This window comes from Erithacus rubecula (genome assembly GCF_903797595.1).
Source record: "Erithacus rubecula genome assembly, chromosome: 9".
NCBI lineage: Eukaryota > Metazoa > Chordata > Aves > Passeriformes > Muscicapidae > Erithacus > Erithacus rubecula.
In genome coordinates, this window is record NC_136660.1 from 4,293,984 (window position 1) to 4,314,753 (window position 20,770).

Genomic DNA, 20,770 nt, shown 5'->3' on the forward strand with positions numbered 1-20,770 from the left:
CAAACATCTCCCATCAATGTCAGGGGCAGTGCAGATACTAAAAAAGGATTTGTCCTTTCACTGTCAAATTAGAGATGTGGAGGAAAAATAACAGCAGAATGAAATTCAGCTTTAGGGCAGTGATTTAATTTATGAATGTTCCCACTGCTCTCAGTGGTGCTGCTCATGGTATGCTTCTCTGAGACAAAAAGAAAAAAAAATCCTATGTGTTTATTTTAAGTTTATAGTCATTCTAGGACAATGATGAATTCAATCTCAAATCTTTCCCAAGAAAGTGTAAAAACTAAATACAATAAATAGACCACTCGTAGGCCTAATAGGTATAGTAAAAAACATAAGGAGAAAGAAAAGACCCCTAAATCTGAAAATACATATTCTGTTTTATTTACAGGATCTACTGGGCAAGTAGATGGCATATTTATTTCGGTTACAAGGTCCCAATAAAGAGTTAAGAGGAAGCTGTCCTACATTCAATTTGTAATAATGACTCTAGGGAAAAGGGATTAATAAGAATTAGACACAAAATTTAGTTTTTTATACTTCTATAGGGCTCCACAGACAAAAAATGCAAGGTGGTTTCAGAATCTGAATATTTTTAGACTCGGATCTTGCAGTGAGATACATATAAGATCTCTGGGAAGTAACACAATAAAATGTAAAGGCTGGTCCCTTGTCTGAAGAGTGTTTTACAAGAAAATAATAATGATATTAGTAATGATGGAAAGTGTTGACTCATGCTATAATTTTTTTAGTGACAAAACTATCACAGTTGGCAAACAAGATTGTACCTTAATCCTGTATGAGCAGTTTCAAGCATCAGTTTGTGCAACCCTTGTAGCATTACCTTCTATGTAAATCTCTGCAGAGGTGGAGTCTGTTCCATAGATGTTGGAAGCAAAGCAGGAGTAACGCCCGGTGTCCTCCTCAAAAGCTTCCACAATAACCAATGAGTGGTGATCTCCTGCCTGGGTAATCTGAATGTCTGGTGAGTTTTCAAGCTCCTTCCCCTCACAGTACCACCTGCAAGGCAAAAAGAAATTGTTTTTCCATGCAAGCAAGTTGTTAACTAGGAGGGTAATGTTTGAAGTCTTCCTGATGGTAAAATTGGTAGGTTTAGCCTGGAGATTCTCACAGAGTACTGCAGGCAAGTATTGAATTTACAGTCATGGGAATAAAGTATTGATGATTTTTGTAATATTCAGTAAAGAGTAAAAGAGCTCTGAATTTGGAGCAGTGTTCATCCAGCTCTGAATTTCTTTTCAGGAACAGTTAGATCTGTGTAGTGGCTTGAAGTGCAGCAAAACTCTCCCAGCTCTAAGTTAACAAATATCCCTCAAACTTATGTTTCTCAAGTTCATGTTAATTCAAAATATGACTGAAATTTGTCTTTGTTTTGTTACATATTTACCACAATCTGCTTTTTATAAAAGATGGCAGGAGTGTATCACAAGGTAAGAGAGCTGAGCTGTTACTGTATACAGAGGTACTTCCATACAGAAACAGCTGCACCTGGAGTACTTTTCTGCACAATATTGCTGTGTTCATCTTTAAACTCTGCTACATATCCAAGAATCTGCTGGGCCCTCTAGAGCTTTCACACTCTCATCTCAGGCATTCCTAAGTCCCTCAGTGTTCAGAAGGGTTGTTTCAGTGGAAAATGCAGGAATCCACACCAAAGGAAAAGCAGCACCTTCACAGAGAGCTCAGTAACCATCAAGTCACTCTGAGCTGCTGGGAGGAGACAGCAGGACTGATGGGTGCTGGTTACAAGGCAGAACAGAAGCACAAAAGCTGGTGGGTCTGCAGAAACAAATTCATATTAAATCTAGGTTTTATGAAGAAGATGTAATGCTATGTGTCAAGATCCAGAGTTAAATGTTTGAGATAACACTCAGAAATACCTGTAATTATAGATAACTAGCTAAATTTGAAATGCCAAAATTAAGTGCACTCATCTTCACTGTAACTTTTCTCATAAAGATAGATAGATAGATAGATAGATAGATAGATAGATAGATAGATAGATAGATAGATAGATAGATAGATAGATAGAAAATGCCCCCAAAGTATTTGCATTTTCTTACCGTGACTTTCTTAATCATGTGCAATTAGCTAATGAATCTTCTGCATGGGAGGGTGGGGGCTGTCATACTGGCAATATGTTTTATTCAATTGACTTTTAAAAAATTAGTAATCCTTTCATCCATCTTTTATGGTAACTTGATAAAAGAACCTGTTAATATTTGTCTAGTGCTGCAGAAAGTAAGATTGTTCTGGAAAGGATAAAGATAGATTTTTAGATAAGCAATTGTAATAATTAGTATCCTGTCTTACACCGTAAGGTATTTCAATAGATATCCATCTCATATAGTTTAGAAAAGCATGAATAAATAAATTTGTTTGACTAATAGCTCTAAAAATATGAAATCACTGGTCTTAAAATCATTATTTGTAACCTACATCTCCCTTTAAGGATTTCATGATCATACTACCATTACTATTATTTTCCAGTTGATTAGACTGTATGGTTCCTTGCTAACATTTATTTTGAAAATACTGATCTTTATTTATGTTATCTTTATTTTGAAGCTCACTGGTTTATGTTTCAATTCAAAATACATTTCCTTTAAAAATAATTATCTTTCTGTCTTCTTCTGCTCAACTTTTAGTGGTCATATTCTCTCATAATCCTGTCAGATCCTCTAAAAAAAAACTTCTTCAAACAAAAGGGGCAGCTACATCTATTTTAAACTTTGCCTGTTATAGCTTGCCCAAATCTGGAATTTTCCCCACTAATACTTTGATACAAAGGGATTTTTTTCGACTGGTTCCCCAGAAGTGAGTATCACATTTTGTTTTCTGTTCAGTGCTGTCCTTACACATGTGTAAGTACAGACACCATGGCTCATAGTTGGCATCCAGACCCAAATCTCCAATGCCTGGGATAGATGAACAACTCTACCAGGAGCAAGAAGAGGAAATTTTTAGCAGTCCCAAGGGAGAAGTATGGTAATGTGCATTACAGGGTTGACTGAAAATGTCCTTTGACAATTATTAGTGCTTTTTCAAGTTCCAGACTTGGGAATTATACAGGATTCCTGTGATACTGAAGGGAGATTTTTTTTTAAATTCTATCTTCAATATGGTTTATTCTACTGTTGTTCTCAAGAACAGCAGTTGGTGATCACTGAAAATGGTCACATTATCAGGAGAGAAGGTTCATGCAGTTGTATGACTACAGGCACAAATTTGGTATATGAATGTACAAGTTGCCTTTTAGGTGTGTAATTCATGTAGGCAACTGTGTACTTTGGGACATGAGTCATGGCACTTACTCATGTCTTTTTATATACCTAGCCCATGCCTCTCCCTTATATTGTAGCCTTGTTTCAGCATGCTAGCCTTAGCAGATGTGAATAAGCATTGCACAGAATTCCCATGCTCTAGAATTTGATTTCCTTTTCAGCAGCATCTTTTCAGAACATTAAAATAACTTGCATAGTGCTGTAATACATATTTTTGTGTCCACTTGGATGTGTTTCCTTACTGAAGTGGCACATGGAGCAAAACACATTACACGAAATGCTGTGATATAATTGCCATTAAGGTAGAACTCACTGTGTTACTGATCAGCTTTTCCAATTAACCTCTTGTGTTTGTGCAGGGTTAAGTCTGTATCACATGCTTTTGTGAGGAACAATCTAGTTTTCCTATAAGCAAATTTAAAAACACCATATAAGCTAATTTTTACATTTCTTTCATTAGTATACAAGTATTATATTCCTTTAGAAGACTCATATAATAAAGCAGGATTGAGTTAATTGTTTTTTTTGCAGTTATTTTTTCCTTTGGATAGTCCCAAATTTGCAGCATGAGTGACTTAAAACTCCTGTTTCAAACCTATGTTTAGTTCTCTCTGCAGTGTGTTCTTGAGTCACTCTTTTTAGCAGAACATTCAAGTATTTGAGATTAAGTTGGGAAAAAGAGCATGCTATGTGAATGTTGTCTATTTGTAATGCCTATAAATCAAAACTAATGGTCTCCTGTTAGGATTCATGGAAAAGTTTGGTATGGCCATATCTTCTCCTTCCTTGTTAACATTTGATTTTATACTTACCCTGAAAAGCTTGTACGTGGCAGCAATGAAATGTCAGTTCCAGGGGGAGTTCTGACATTGGGATACGTGGCATGACTGAAGCAGCAAGACTCTGTCACTGACATTTCATTCCTGCCATGGATTGCAGTGATAGCTTCCTCATGCAAGGGAGGTTCACATTGAGCACAGGCAGTGTCATCCCCTGTGCCAAATTCAGCCTAGGTCTTAATCCATTGACTTGACTGGAGTTGAATGTAAGAGAAGTTTGGCTCTAGACTCTGGGCACTAAAACAGAGAAATGCTTTCATTTGGCAACCAGGAAGAAAAATCTTAATTTATCTTGCCAGGTTTCAGAATTTCTAGAAATCTGAGATTAGTTGCAGGTCTGATCTCTTCAAACAAAACAGCATAAAATGTAGGTTTTAAGCTTTATATGTCTATGTTAAAGAATGTTTTCATGGAAACCTTATGACATGCAGCCTGTTTTTAGAACATTAAATCCTCATGACACTTCCAGGATAGCTGTGTATGCCAAACCATGCAATGTGATTCATCAGTAAAATTAACCTAGGTGTGATGTGCCAAACAGTTTGGAAAAATGTAGACACCTCTGAACTTGAGGGAAAAAGGACTTCTCTCAGAGTGGAGTGAATGTCACACCTACCATTACTCATGGAGAAGCAGAGCTGTAGAAAGGAGCATGAGATGGAAATACACAACACATTTCTCTCAAAAGCTTGTTTCTAACCCACAGTTCAGTCAGAGTACAGCAATCAGCAGTCATTGTACTAGTGCTCTTTAACTGGGAGCTAAGGTTGGAGCTAGCTGAGGCACAAATCCTGTGCTATCAGTCTGGGACACTGCATTCAGCTGCTGGCACTTAAAAATGGGGAACTTCTCTCACTAATCTCTAGATAGGCTGGCCAGACAAGCTTCACCTGAATTGTGGGCTTGTTACATTTTTAAAGCTGAATTGCTTTAAAAATAATTGGGTAGGTCTTTCTGTATTCAGCCAAGAGGACTTAGATTTCCATATACTGTTGTTTCAGTTTCAGTTCTCCATTTCATCTCTTGCTCCACCATCCAGTTTTCTTTCCCTCAGTGAGCCCTTGTTACATACCACACCTGTAATGCTCTATCATTGCCATGCTTTGGTAATTCCATAAATAATCAAAATGGTATTTTGACCCTGATCCATCACAAATCCCATTTGTACCATCTTTTACATCAATTTGGTTTAGTACTATCTTGCTTTCAGACGTGGTATCTGCCCTTCATATTTTCCAGTCCTTTCTACCCCTGTGATCAGCTTCTTTCTAAATATCCTGTCTCTAATTTCTCTCTTATAATCCCCATTACATCAGTTGAACCATCAGACTGCTCCAAGTGCTGACTGATTAACTACATTACAGAGCCTGCTGAATCCTGTTTGTGTTTCACAATGCTCTGGGTTCCCACAGTACCACTTCCACTTTGTAATTGTATCTAATGCATGCACTGTAAGTCACTTGGGATCCCTTTCTATGGTTAGAAATCCATTTTAAGTCAAAGGTCATGAATCTTTCAGCAGTTGCTATCTTGCCAGTCAGTCCTTTCTTGGGACTGTTGATTTTTTTATTTCTTTTACCTATCTATTAGAATCATTCTGCCCTTGCCCAGCTCCACAGATACTAAACATAAGCCTTGGAAAACCCTTACCCTCCAAGCAAGACATTTGGTCTGAGCATAGTTCTGCTCACAGTTGCACAACTGGTGCCCCCTTCACTCTTTGGAAGCTTTGCACAGCAGATCAAAGATAAACGCTATTTTTGGGGAAAAAATGCTGCATTTTTCTGGTCCCCACGATTAATGGTACACAAACCCCAAAGTACATTCTGTTTTCTGATTTCCTTGTGCTGTAGCAATGACTAACAAGATCACTGGAAGCATGTGAATATTTATCACTCAGTCAAGTGACAATTTTTACACCCTCTCTTAGTGTTACTTCTGCACATTGGTGGAGTTGAAAGAATCTTGGATGAACATGACAAAGTTTTGTTAATAAATAATTATGGTCAGGAAACTGTTCAATGAGCTAACATTCCCAGCTTTTTCCTTAATTAATATACACGTACATACACACACAAACACAAGGGAGAGAGAGTTCAGAGTTCCTCCACTTGTGACTTACCTTTTATTTTTCAGTTTAAATTGTGAAACTGAAAGCTGAGCCTGATCTTTTTCTTGAGCTTTAGCTGCTAGGGACTAACTTTCCCTAGGGGACTTATTTCTTCCTCTCCCTAATTTCCTATATCTGATGAGTGCTTATTCTACAGAAATGTAGTAGATCCTGTATTGAATGTTAATCAATTAAGTAGCTTATTTAATTAATCAAAATTAACAAAATCAAATGTTGAAATAGAAATTTCCATTTAAAAGCTTCAGTTTTGTTTGGGGCAAAAATGGACCCAAGTTACAAAGATATCCAGTCACTCATTTCTGTGGAATCAGGTGGTTCCTGAATGGAGTGTACAGGCATTCTGCTCATCCCTGGATATCTGTAAGATGTTCCTGGGTTCTCCAGTCTGCCCTTGCAAGGCTTCTGTGACTTTACACTGTCAGCTTCTAATTCTGGTGATTGCTAAACACCTAAACTTGGATGACATGAACACCTTGTCACTTTTATGTATGTCAACAGCACAAACATGACTGCAGTACAAGAACAGTGTTGTGGCCATCTGGAGAAACACCTGAATTGAACATATGGTGTTGGACTACAGCCTGTGAACAAGCAATTCAGTGTTCACCTGTTCTGAATACAAGGAAAACCAGAGTGAGTTTGTGTTCAGGTCCAGATATATAAGAGAAGATGATTTCACTTGTTGGCCTTGCATTTTGAGCTACGAATGATAAAAGGGGAGAAAATAATTTCCCACTTCCAGGGATCCTCCTGCCATTTTTATTATCCAAAGGATTTATCAAGGCAAATGCCTGGAGAAATAAGCAAAAGAAGTGTTCAGAATCTTGCTTCATAAGAGTGTTGTTGTTCAGAGTGTTGCTAATATAATGTTGGTAATATCTAGGGGATGATATTTCCTGTTTGTTTTCTGTTAAAAAACCCCTGAATCTCTGGCACTATTTTCTCTTTTAGTCATACTCTTCTGTGAGTTTAAGGGCTGACCAAAATACAACATTTGTGATGGCATAAGCTCCACCAAAGGAATGCCTCAAAACTGTTAATTAAAGCAGTGAGTTTAGACTGAAGCACAGTAGAAATAATACTCTTCCCAAACAAGGTATGCCCCACCTGCACACACCTACCATTACAGAAATACAAACTGACAAGTGCAGAATGTGTTTACCTGACTTCAGGTGCTGGGATTCCTACCACAATGCAGTCCAATTGCACTTTGGATCCTTCAGGAACTTCCCTGCTCTTCAGTTTCTGAGTAAAGCGTGGTGGTTGTCCAATGGGCTCATCAGAATATACAGATGCAGATTCTGACTCTGTTTTCAGCTCTGCACTTGTTAATTGATTAATGGATTCCAGGTTTGCTGCCTGTTGATCTGTTTGTTCAAAAGTTTTCTCTGCTTTGTTTTCCAAGTCTTGAGGTGCTGGAATGGAAGGCCTTTCTCTGTTTTCTGAGGTGAGAGACAGGCTAGAGCTACCTTTTTGAGCAGACTTGTTCTTGGAATCAATTTTGCTCTTGTAGTTTTTGCATGTTCGGGGTCGTATTCTTTCAGAGTTGTGAGCTTTGAAAAGAGAGGAGAGCTCCTCGATGAAATCTGCTGCCTTGTTTAGGAATTCCTTTTTGGATTCTGATTCAGAAGGGAGGTGGTGTTTCTTTAGATCTTGAGAGCTGCCTTTGGACCCCTTTGTATTTCTGACATGTTCCTGACAGAAGTTGGAGTGCAGGCCATTGTCTGATGTTTTCAGAGCTGGAGACTGGGCCATTTGTTTGTGTTTTCCCGTGTTGTTCAGCTGATCTGGGGGGTGCTGTGAATGTGCCTGAAGCTCATCCTGTTTAGTTTCCAGTGGGTTCTGATCAATAGCTTGTCTTGCCAGGTTTACACTTTCATCAAGCTCTTCTTGGCTCAAAAAGGCAGAGAGATCTGGGAGGTCATCTTGAGCAGCTACCTCATCTGAATCAGCAGAAGCATTGCCATAGTGGAAATTATGAGAAACTGGCTCTGATCTGCTTCTTTCACTCTTCCCTTGACGCTTAGTTTCTGCTAAATAACTCTCTCTCAGAAGCTGAGATATGGAAGTTGAGGTTTCTAAACTGTCGTCTTGCATGCTGCCAACAAAAAGGACAAAAAGGACCATGCCTTATCAATGGCAATTTTTTGATTGAGCACAATGACAGGCTTCTGAAAAGCAGAACACAACATTTTCAAACTGCACCTGTGTGCTGAATACTTGGAAGTCCTTGTAATACCTGAAGCATAAGGATGGCCTTGTGTTAAAGGCCTGCTTCTGCACATCCTGCCAGACACTTGCCTTTACCCAGTAAAATTCATCTTCTTCACTTTCTACTGTCAGCAGCCTCACATAAAGTAACTGCAAGTGTGGTATTTTCTATTCTCTCCAAGGCAAAACTTCACCTACAGAGCTAATTAACTGGGTTTTAATATCAAATCTCCATCATTGCTCATGTGTGTTTCTTAGCTAAGAAACAATCTCATCAGAGAGATTAAGTGATGGATATTTCAGAGACTAAAAGTTGTTCAGAGTAACAGTACTTTAAAATGAAGTAAATTTAGCTTGAAAAGCACTGAAGTAGTAAGTAAATGAAACCTCAAAATCATAAGAGGAATGTGAGGAGGAAGGAGAAGGAACTAAAATATTCTGTAATGACAATTTTTCATGCATTATAGGAAGCTATAATGGTGCTCAATGTTCCATACCTTCTTAAATTCAGCATCATTTCTAATAAGCTATTTAAAGTAAGTAGAGAACTATGTCATTACTAATTTAAAGTAAGTAGAGAACTGTGTCATTATTTGATGCAAACATAATTTGTACTACAGGGCTTTCAGAACCATATTCTTAGGTCATCCTGAATCTGAAAAAATGTACCACATGAGATGAGAGCATCAGGAAGCCCCTGCTTAACCTGCCTGCTAAGCAAGGTTAAAGCACCCCTTTTGGTACTTAAGCAAGTAAAATTCTGTGGTGTTCTCCCTTTCATTAACACCACAGCTATGATGAGTGCAGAGGGATTCACACACCCTGGTCTAACAAATATGAAGACAAATATCTGCTCTGTACCCGTTCAGAGGGCTGATTCCTCACAGATCCTGGAACAAGTGCATGGCTGTTTATGGATCTGTCCCCAGACTATGCAGTGCTCATTATCCCCTCCTACTTCATTTATGGTGTGCAAATCTTGCTGCAGTGGTTTCAGGGTTCCTACCCCAAGCTTGGTTTGTCACACTGCAGAAGGTTCTGTTCCTGTGGTGGCATCAAGAGAAGAGAACATCCATGCCCTAGCATCTCCATTCACAGCCTTGTGCAACAGCTGAAGTCATCAGGGAAAGAAAAGTTAAAAAGTTATCTCTGCTGTGGAAGGCTTTGTGCTTTTCTAGTGGGACAATTGTCCCTGGAAAATGCTGGTTAAGAGCAAATGAAGTGGTAATATCTCATACTGATCCATGGAATGTGAGTGCCAGCCCTTATTCCTCATTTACTAAAAGGAAGGTTTCAATTTAAACTGTTTATATTCTTCTTCAATGAATGAATTTACAGCTATCATAATCCGATATGCATTTCAAGACCTTAATCCCTCTGCTTGAGGCATGATTTTTATACTGAAATCCTTTTCCATATGTAAATATTGGACATTTTAGATTTATTGGTTTTGCTTTATTTTCATAATATGCAACAAAGAAAATCACTAGGACTACAGAGGCACTCAATCAAAATATTGCTAAGTTTGTACCTGTATAAAGAATGAGAAATAAAATGCCGTGTAAATTATAGGCTTCTGAGCACCCCATCCAGTCCCTGCAGCTGAGCCAGGGTCTGTGGTACTAACTGAACACTTGGCATTAAATTATCTGGGACAGTGAGCAGTGAGTCTGTGGCACACAGAGAACATTGATTTGGGAAGCCCACACGAGATAATATCCTGAGCTGTTTCATGACTGGACAGAGTTTATAATTTAACCTCTTAAGAGTACAAAGAGGTCTCCAAAGTTCCTGCTCAGTGGAATCTGCTTTTGCTTGCTCAGCTTTAACTCCTGGGGCAGCTGTGCCACCTGAGTGCAGCTGAGCGTGTTTCTGGCCTCTCTGAGCTTGTTTATGTGCTGATGGCAGACTATGTGCTGTAAAGGTCACAGCACAAGCTACAGTTTCAGCTCCCAAGAGTTTAAATACATTCTAACATGGGGAGTTTGCAGCCTGGGAGACAGACCTGTCCCATGAATGAACTCAGCCCCAGCACCTAGAACCTCTCAGTGTGGCTCTGGCTGATTCAGAACATCCAGCTCTTTGTAGCTTTACAGGACACAGTGGAAGGCTGTACTTTGTATTTACGTAGCTGCAGAAGTATGTATTTTACAAGGTGGCAAAATTTAGCTTGCTGCATTTCTTGGCCACTCTTTCTGCAGCATTTCAGAATGGCACATCTTCATCTCAGTGTCTGTAAAGGTCATCAGAGCTGAAAAAAGATGATGCAGATCTTTAGAGAGCACTAGACACTCCAAGTAGGGAAGGAATATTGTGTGATCAAAACCTGAAGTCAAATGAACTTGAAGAACTCTTATAATGGGTTTGTCTAAAGAATATATGAAAATTATCTGACTGAGGTAATTCCATTTTCCTCTGTTGTACAGACTAAGTGCTATGTTTGTTTCAACAGAGCTTGTTAATCACAGTGTAGCTTTTCTGCAGGAAACCATAGTAAAGCAACTGTGTGTTCAGTGTGGTTATTTGCCACCTCATTCTGGGTATATTTGAGACTTTGTTCTTGCATGCCTTTTGAGGAATTGAAAGCATTGAAACATGAAAGAAATAATTTCTGCTAATTTGCAATGTAAGGAGCTACTCTCCAAGATGTGTTTAGATAGGCAAAATAGTTTTATAATTCAAGCTTGAAAAACCTTAGCAAGGAAGCCACTGTTTGGTAGCAAAGGGAGAAAAATAAACAGTTCTCCAGCAAAGGACCTGGAACAACTTCCTTCCTTCTGCCCATTGGAGCAGAAGTAGAAGGGAGCAGAGTTCTCCTTCTAGAGTTGGGAAGCAAGATATTAATGAGAATGAATCTAATGCCAAATTCTTAATACTTAGAGGGCCATCACTTTTCTTTAGAGCTCACCCAGGGTCAGCATTTTATATCTAACTCTTCTCTATTTTCAGCTTCTGTAGAAGATGACTTTTTATTCTATTTTTAGTAATGAAGTAGTTGGGTTCTAGTCAAATGTAGCACTTTGAGGCAGTGCTTGTCTACTGAAGTTTTAAAGTATTTTGAACTATTTGATATTTGTAATTGAATGCAATATGTTAAGTCTCAGCAAGGGTTGCTGTGAGGCTACCAGGCAATCCCATTATACTTACTAATTCTGCCTTGAGGGATGTCCAGTTAGTTGTGGGTTTTTTTTTTTTTAATAGCTGTGCTAATTGTGTTGTAATTGCAGATGTTTCTGCTGAGCAGATAAATGCAGATAAATGAGTTGAGCAGACAGTAAGAAGGACAAACGAGTACAAACACAGTAGGCAGCAATCTGTGGTGGCAATGAAAGCACCAATTATTTTGCCAACTGGAAAAGTGTCATAATGCACCTGTATCAAGGGCAGGAATAACACTGACAAGTAATGTCTCTAAACTGGTGTTATTTAGGGGGAAGGGGGTGACTGGCACCAGCAGCCTGTGGTTCTCTCCTCTTGACTGGCTCATTACCTACAGCACCAAGGCACAGGGTGAGGGCAGCATCTTTGGCTTTCCTGGGACACCAGCTGCAGTGACCTTGGCCACCTGCTGTCTTGAAAGGCACCAGAGGATGCCACAAACAGAATTGACTCCATGAATTTCTTCACTCTGCTAACTCAGTTTCCATTAGGCAACTAATTGAACAAGCCTCAAGTTTCCAAGAGTTTCCTATGGTTATGGCAATGTTCTCTTATTAGCCCAGAGATCTTTAGGATTAAATATTCACAAAGGTAGAATTAGTTTCCTCAGTTTGTTTTGGCACTGGCTTGGCCTGAAAATCCTTACATGGAAGGGAGGAAATATGTGCTACAGGGGTCTTGCACAATGTGACACCAAACACTTCCATTTCTTCTTGTTTGAATTTTCTTAGACTTATTCCTGAGTCACCACTGAAAGAATCTGGGCTTTTCCTACAGAAACAACACTAGTGTAATCTCAGCAAGTTTAAGGAAATCCCAGCTATATCTGATATGTCTCAGTTTTATTTGGTGAGAACAGCTTCTAATGCTTGATCCCCTAAAGATAATTTTTTGAACTCTCCTTCTCTGTGTCAGAATAAACAAGTTATATGCAATTATCAGAATTAATGCAAAAAGCATTGAAACATCTTCTTTGGCTTTCAAAAGTTAAAAGGAGAAATTTCAGTGGGTACATGTTGTTCCTGTCTTAGCTTTTCAAGCTCCCATTGCTTCTGTTGGGAGTGCTCTAGTGTGAAACCCCAGCATCAGAGCAGCAAGCAAACTGCAGAGAGGCACCTTTGTGGCCTTTACACAGCAACACCCTACATGCCCAGAGCACCTCAGTGTGGAAACTGGGAAATTTAGCAAATATTAGAGGCTGTGTCTACTTCATGATTGATTTAATGCACATAAATTGCATTTGCTCATAGAGAGTTTGACATTTATGGGGGTGTTCCAACTGGAAACAAGGTAGGAGCTGACAGAAGTGATGTGTCTTGCAGACACTGGATGATCACAGCCACATTCTCATGTGCCTGCAGGAGTTCTCACTTAGCAGTTGCCATTGTCACAGTTTCTGCTGCTGCCTGTTGACAAGCTGTGGCTGCTGCAAGACAGGCCCTGAGACCCCAGACACATCAAAGGTTAGGCTGGAGTAGAGTTCTGTGTGTTTGGGGGTGTGTGTATGAGATATTTTTAAAATAGTGTTTATAAAACTGTGTACAAGAAGGTGGTTTGCTTTTCTGGTTTGGACACTTTGGTGACTTTGATTTCCATTCCCTGTAATGAGTCAGACAACTAAACTTCCAATTCCAAGTAATGTAGTTATATATGGAAAATGCAGAATCTCCAGGCTCAGGAGTGGAACAACTTTTCATGGAAACAAAATCCCTCAGAAATGGGGTGGGATAAATCCTCTCTCCAACTATTCTGCAGCAGACACTGCAAGAGCCCTGTGTGCATTTGGAGTCATGCTGTGGCCCATGACCTCACTGTTACAGTATTAGACACCCTAAGCAGGAGGAAATACTCAACTCTGCTTCAAAGGAAAAAGCACATTAAGAGCTCTCTAATTTTTCAACATTTCCTTTATACTCTTGCATAATGAAAAGACCTTTTCTTCACTCTGATCACAAAAAGTCATCCTTATTTCAAATTAATATTGTCCCTTAGTAGTTCTCAGAACGAGAGTTGAGACCCTTTATCCCATGTCTCAAGTTCTCTTTTCCTCCTCAGTGAATCTCCTTGAACTGCAAGGCAAACAATATCTGGAAGAAACAACATCTCATTGAAACAAATACATTTTCAGCTGATTTTTAAATTAGAAGTTCAGAAGGGAAGACAGGTGATGGCTGTCTTGGAGAATGCTTCTCCTTCCTCCTCTCCCAATTACCTAGATTATCAGGACAAATTCTCATTGTACTTCAAGTGCTCACAATGTAGGACAAGTTTTTATTGATTCAAGTAATGTTTAGAGTCCTCTTTCATTCAAGCATTGCCCATATGAGAAAAAGTTCATAGGAAAGGCCAAAGCAATTGCAGCAGAGATCCACAATATGGAAGCTCTCAATGAAAATATTACTAACATTTTTTATTTCATTTATTACTAATGTTTATTTATTCATTTATTCTGGTTCAAACACAGACACACCACTCTGCACACCTTTTTTCATGGCTCAAACAAATCCATTTTCACGGATTGTGAGCCAAATGATTTAAACTCAGTCATTCCTGCTGGCAGTATGTGTGAGCAGTGCAGAAATCCACACATGCACTACTGTAATGTTTCAGCTTGGGACTGAAACTACAGCTTTTTTTACATTTTAGTTATCATAAGACTTGTTTTCTACACTAATAGCTAAGACTTTTACTCTTAAAACATATTCTTGCTTACTTACTTACTTACGTACTTATCTAAAACTTAAGCTTACACCTCTATTTCATGTATGAGTGGCTTAAGACACTTCAATCCATCCAAAGGTTTTAATTCAATCCCTGCATTCTGATCTCTCTCTGAATAATTCAGAGAGGCCTTTGATTTACACAAAGTGGTAAATTAGACACAGAAGAAGTCTGGATTGCATTTTTCTCCTTAGGTTTTCCAGTTGTGCCTTTCTTTTTTCATGGTCTCACTACATTTCTTTTTGTCTGCTGTTCTGTCTTTTTTATTTTTTCAGCAGTCTTCCTTAAGAACATTGTAACATAAAAGCCTTCATATTTTAACTGTATTTTCAAACTGCAATGTTTAAATTTATATTCTACAGGAATAATTTGCCCATTCGTGTACAGTATTCCTGTTTATGAAAACAGGCACTAACCCAGTTAGGTTTTAAACAGAAAAGTAAAAACTGATCTTCTTTTCTTTCCCCCCACCCCATGGTTTAGATTACAACTGAGATTGCATTGCCCAATTATCTTTATGGTATTATGTACATTTTTAACAAATTACCTTGATGTTGTATTTATGTGCAAATATGCCTACTACTACTAATTGTTATCAGCTGTTGATAAAAAAAAAAAAAAAAAAAAAAAAAAAAAAGATTCCTTCAGTAGCACAGCAAGACCTGCTGTAAAATCTCTAAAAAATGCACAGGAACAAAAAGGCAGCACAGAGCACACAATTCCCCTTTGTGCTTGGTACTCTGCCATGTATCTAACTCCTGAATTGACTATTAAGTATTTTTTGACATGTAAATATTGTTCTGCTCAGCTACAGAAACTACCACACTTGCTATTGCTGTTTAATTTTGTTAGCTGTTTCTGAAAGTAAGAAAAAAAAACACAGACAAAAACAAGGAAATATCCTGACCTTAGGAACCTTCAGGAGGTGCAGGAGAGGGCGAAGAGCAGAGTTGAAGTTTATGAAATTTTTCCATTAACACTTGCTGATTTTGTTTTCACTCTTAAACCCTAGAGCATCTTCACAAATGTAAATCTCACTACCAAAACAAAACTGCTGATAAAGTAATCAGTGTCTTTAGCATGATTTGTGTAATGTTCTATTAACATATGCTCAAGAGCTACTCTGTTCTCTTGTCAATTGTTGATGTATTATTTGGTAAAACTTAACATGGGCTTCTGATTACTGCTTAATGTTGCAATATATTGGGCCAAACATTTGCTACTGACAGTCAAATACTTTTCTGAGAGAGAGAAAGAGAGCAAAGGAGATAGTGAGAGCTCAAGGGTGAGAGCTATGCCCTTCTAGCAGGACTGTTTCTGCAGCTGTTGTGTACATTAATCCAGAGAGCAGATCTCCCTGCACTAAATATAGCCACGGGGGTCATTTTACATGACAGAATAAATAATTAAATAAATAGAAAGCATTTAACTATGGGGGTCACATTAAATTAGGTTTGATTTTGCTTAAGAAGGAATTCCAAATTACGGCATCTCGGTTTAAGGCTGAATAGAAGAATGTAAATATTTCACTCCTCTGTTATTTCATGAAGGGAGGATGAGCAGGAAGAGGAAAGAGTCCCAGCAAGGAACTTTTCAGGTCATTAGAATCCTGTTGACTCTTTAGAGGAGTCAGAGTGGCTCCGAAGGATTTTGAGAAGCCCTCCAATGGCATTCAGGTCCCTCCTAACACCGCAGAACGCTGTTTCTCTGTCACTGCAATGCACATACCTCGGCATAACCCAAGTCACTTTAAAAAGTATTTGTTCAAGTATATGCCTTACCAGCTAAAATTAGCATTCAAATATCCATGCTTATCAAACCCTTCTGCTACACTTTGCAAAATCAAAACGTAGACCATTCTGAAATTGAGGGATTACCTTTTTTAATTCCTCCAGATGCTGCTGCCCGAGCTGGCAGTGAGTAGCGCTGACAGTTATCCAGAAGCACGAGGTTAAAGTTAAGGATTGAGGGGATTCTTCCAGTCCAGGAGCAGAAACAGCTAGGAGTCCATGGAGTGAAGGAAGTTAACCTTGGTTATTGTGAGGATGGCTGTGAGGAGCTGGACAACCTGTCACCACCGGAGCAATAGCATTTGTCAGTTTGCAGGTCCCGAGTTATTTTGAGCAGCGTGAACCATGTGCCCGCGGAGCATTCCGCCTCATTGGACAGGGAATGCAGCGCTCCTGCTGCACCTATGGGCACCCACTGCCTTCTGCTCACACATGCAGCAGCCCCTAGAGATGCATATGGGGCTTTGCTGATTCATCCCAGAGGCTCTGCAGTGGCATTGTGTTGCTCTTTGCACTCCAGCCTTTCCAAATTACGAGTTGTCTCTCTTTCATTAAGTTTCCATCAGAATTCATCACAGGGAAACAAACCCATTAGCAGGGAGCAACAGAAAAGTTTTGCAGCTCCAAAGACAAACTCTGCAAATGTGTGATTTAAATAGTAAAATATTCCTGACTCTTTGGAGTGTTCAGTTTAATAAACATAGTGAAACAGTGCAGAAATCCTTCAGGATGACCCGCAACTACAGATGCCCACAAAGCTAGAACTTCTAAATTTGTTATTGAACTGTTGGAGGAGAAGCAATTAAAAGAGGCAATCGAAACTAAGCTGTAAATAAAACTGAGAAAAAACCACAGGTGGAATAACTTCAACACACTTGAACCAGTACCCCTGTTACTATATAGAGTTTCATTGCTTAAAACCTTGACTGGCTAAATCTACTACATCACTTGGTAAACTCAGAGATGAGATTTTAATTTCTATTCTTCCTACACACCAGCAACAAAAAGTGGTCTGTAATTTTAAACAGTTCATAATTTAATTGATATTTTATTCAAAATGCTTGTCACTGTTCTGATTTTAGGAGATTACGAAAGTATTATGCATTTATGATGGGGAATTGATATATATAAGCCTTTTCATAGCTAATGATGTAAGAGCTGGCTTCTTGACCTTCTCCCAGCTCTCTCAAAACATGATCAAGTGAGCACCTGTGCTAGAAAAGGAGTTCATCTGTGGAATGGAGTTCTTCAGAAAGTTATTTTATGAGTCACAACAATACAAAAAGTCAGAGGGAAAAGCAGTTCTTTCATGTAAAGTTTCCTGATGCATTGCAGATACTTTTTATTGTTTCCCTCTCTTTGTAACATGTTGTCGTGGTTTTATTCCAGCTGGTAACAAAGCCCCATACAACTGCTCATTCCAACCCCTGGCAGGATGGGAGAGAGACTCAGAAGAGTGAAAGTGGGGAAACTTATAGACTCAGATAAAGGCAGTTTAATAAATGAAACAGAAGTTGTGCACACAAGCAAATAAAAGCAAGGATTTCACATAGAATCACAGAGTAAGCTGGGTTGGAAGGGACCCATAAAGATCAACAAGTCCAACTCTTGGTGCTGCACAGGACTGTCCCAGAGAGTCATGTGTCTGAGAGCATTGTCCAAACACTTCCTGAGGTCTGTCAGGCTTGGGGCTCTTCCCTGGAGGTCCTGTTCCAATGCCCAGCCACACTCTGGGTCGAGAACCTTTTTCTAAAATCCAACTAAACCTCCCCTGGCACAGCTTCAGGCTATTTGCCCAGGTCCTATCACAGGTCACCACAGAGGAAATGGTTGCTTTGTCCCAGGTTCAGAATCCAGCACTTTCCCCTGTTGAACTTCATGTGGTTGATGATTGCCCAGTCCTTCTGCAAAGCCTCCCTGCCTTCAGCAGAGTCAGCAGCTCCTCCCAGCTTTGTATCATGTGTAAACTTGCTCAGTATCACTTCTAGTCCTGTGTTTGAGTCATTGATGGAGATGTTGAAGAACAGGGCCAAGGATGGAGCCCTGTGGAACCCCACAAGTGACAGGCCACCAGTCTGATGCCACCCTTTGCACCTGACCCGTGAGCCGGTTGTTCACCCATCCCATAACATGTTTGTGGAGTGGACATTTTGTTCAGAAGGATCCTGGGAGAGACAGTATCAACATTTCAGATTCAGATTTACTGAAATCCAGAAAGATTCCATCAGCAGGCTTCCCTTATCACCTTGGTGGGCTGCCTTGTCATAGAAGGAAAGCAAGTTTGATAAGCAGGACTTCTCTCCGTGAAGCTGTGCTGGCTGTGACCAATGGCTGCATTCTTTCAGGTGTTTTTCAGTGCCTCCCAGAATAAGCTTCTCCACCACACTGCCAGGCACTGAAGTGACACTGACAGGTTTAGTTTTCAGGGTCCTCTTTCTTGCCCTTCTTGAAAACTGGGACAACATTTTCCAGCTTGCAGTTAGCTGGGATTCCCTGCACAGCTCAAAAATCATAGAGAGGCTTTGCAATGACATTATCAGTTCTTTGTGGATTCTTGGATGAATCCCATCAGGCCCCATGGATTTGTAGGGATCCAGCTGGTGCAGCAGATCGTGCACAGTTTCAGGGTCAGCTGGGAATTGATCATTTTCTCTGTCATGGTCCTCCAGCTTAAGGCACTGAGACCACTTGGTCCATCATCCATGCTGATGACAAAGAATGCCTTAAACAGCTCTTCCCTGCCCGTGTCCCTGTTTGTGAGGTGACCATCCTCATCCTGGAACAAGCTGGTGTTATTTCTACACTGCCTCTTGCCATTATTATATTTGAAAAAACTCCTTTTTATGGTCCCCTTCAGTTCTGTTAGCTTCAACTCCAGTTAAGCTTTGGCCTCATGAATTTATCCCTACAGTGGCAAGCAACGTATCAGTATTCTTCCTGTGTTTCCTGGCCTTGCTTCCACTGGGCATACACCTTCCTTTTTTGCCTTATTTCTAAGAGATGATTCCTGTTCAGCCAAGCTGGCCTTCTGCCTCACCAGCCTGACTTCCAACATTTGGGAGCTGCTGCTCCTGTGCACTTAGGAGGTCATGTTTAAAAAGTGACCAGCACTGATGGACCCCAGCACCTGCAAAGATATATTCCTGGAGGACCTTGCTTACTAATTCCCTGAACATCCTGAAATCTGCTCTCTTCATGCCTGGGGTTGAAGTTCTGCTGGCACTTTTCCTGCTGTCGACAGAGATTTTAAACTCAATCATTTCATGGTCCCTGTGGCCAAGACAGCCCCAATCCCCACTTTGCTCAGGAGATCCCCTCTGTTGACAAGCAGCAGATCAATTGAGGGCATCTTTCCGAGTCAGCTTCCTTAGGACCTGTTCCATAAAGTTGTCATCCTGGATTTTTAGGAATTTTCTGGCCTAGGTTGTACCAATTAATTTCTGGCAAGTAGAAATCCCCCATAAGGACACAGGCAATTGACTTGGGAGCATCCCTTAGATGTTCAAATCAAAATTTGTCAGTGTCATTGTCCTGCATAGGAGGTCAATAGTGGACTCCCAGGATGACATCTGTATTTCCTGTTTGTCCCTGGATTTTATCCAGAGGCTCTCAACTGTGCTTTTCCACCTGTGAGCTCCATACATTCTAACCCCTCTGTGTCTTCTGCCCTGCCTCTCCCACCTGTAGAGCCTGTAGCCATCCCACAGGGAATTCCAGGCACAGAACTCATCACACCAGGCTTCACCCATACAGTGATGTCAAACTCTGGGATTGGGCCAAAGCCTGGAGCTGCTCTCCTTTGTTCCTGTGTTTTGTACTGTGTGCATTAGTGTAGAAATATTTTAGGTGTGGTGCTTTGTAGCCAACACCTCATGAAGGAGACTGAGGGATCTGTAAGTGCTCCTTTCCTGAAGTTTGGGGCATCATCCCATCTCTCAGCACTGGTGAGCCTGCTTCTGTCCCTTTCCCTCTTCCAAGCTGATTTAAATGGGCCCAGTAGCTCCTGTGCTAGAGCTCCTTTTCCCTCTGAGATTGGTGCACCCACTCAGGTGTCAGAGTAGACCAGCTGTGGGTAGATCTTCCCATGGTAAACAATCCCCACATTTTTCCACTGAGGCCAACATGGGAGCCATGCATTGGCCTGATGGATCTGCCTGTTCCTATTTCATTCCCTACTTCCCATGGTTGGGCAGCTTCATCCATCCCCAGGAGGAGAGCAGGGGCCCATCCCATGTAGTGGTGACAAAAGAAGACAAAACTCCATGACTCTGAATGTCCCTGGAATGTTCTTCTCCTCCCCAGCTCTGTGCTGAGCCTGGCCCCACCTGCTCTGGGACATCCCCTGGGCTCAGCTGTCCTGGCTGTGTCCCCTCCCAGCCCCTCGTGCCCCCAGCCCCTTGCTAGTGGGGTGGACTGAGAGATAGAAAAGCCTTGGCTCTGTGTGAGCTCTGCCCAGCCATGACCAAAACATCCCTGTGCTACCAGCACTGCTTCCAGCAGAAACCCAAAGCACAGCTACTGTGGAAAAAAACAACTCTGCCCCAGCAAAAACCGGCACAAAAAACATTGTTAGAGTACCTTATGAGCATGAATTTGTGGTGAAAATAAGGAAAG

At 40.3% G+C, this 20,770-nt stretch overlaps 1 protein-coding gene across 3 annotated transcripts in view; it reads right to left on the reverse strand.

The window, feature by feature from the left end:
* MYPN (myopalladin) overlaps positions 1-20,770 on the reverse strand; it is a 61,399-nt gene that overhangs the window by 30,322 nt on the left and 10,307 nt on the right. Inside the window, exons 1-3 of one of the 3 annotated variants that reach the window (XM_079312291.1) lie at positions 16,244-16,471; positions 7,438-8,373; positions 845-1,020 (exon numbers count right to left, since the gene is read on the reverse strand). In XM_079312291.1, the coding sequence (XP_079168417.1) occupies positions 845-1,020; positions 7,438-8,372 (1,111 nt within the window). In that variant the 5' untranslated portion in view covers position 8,373; positions 16,244-16,471. Of the gene's footprint in view, positions 1-844; positions 1,021-7,437; positions 8,374-15,273; positions 15,295-16,243; positions 16,472-20,770 lie in introns of those variants that run through there. The other 2 variants (XM_079312292.1, XM_079312293.1) reach the window with 2 other exon arrangements.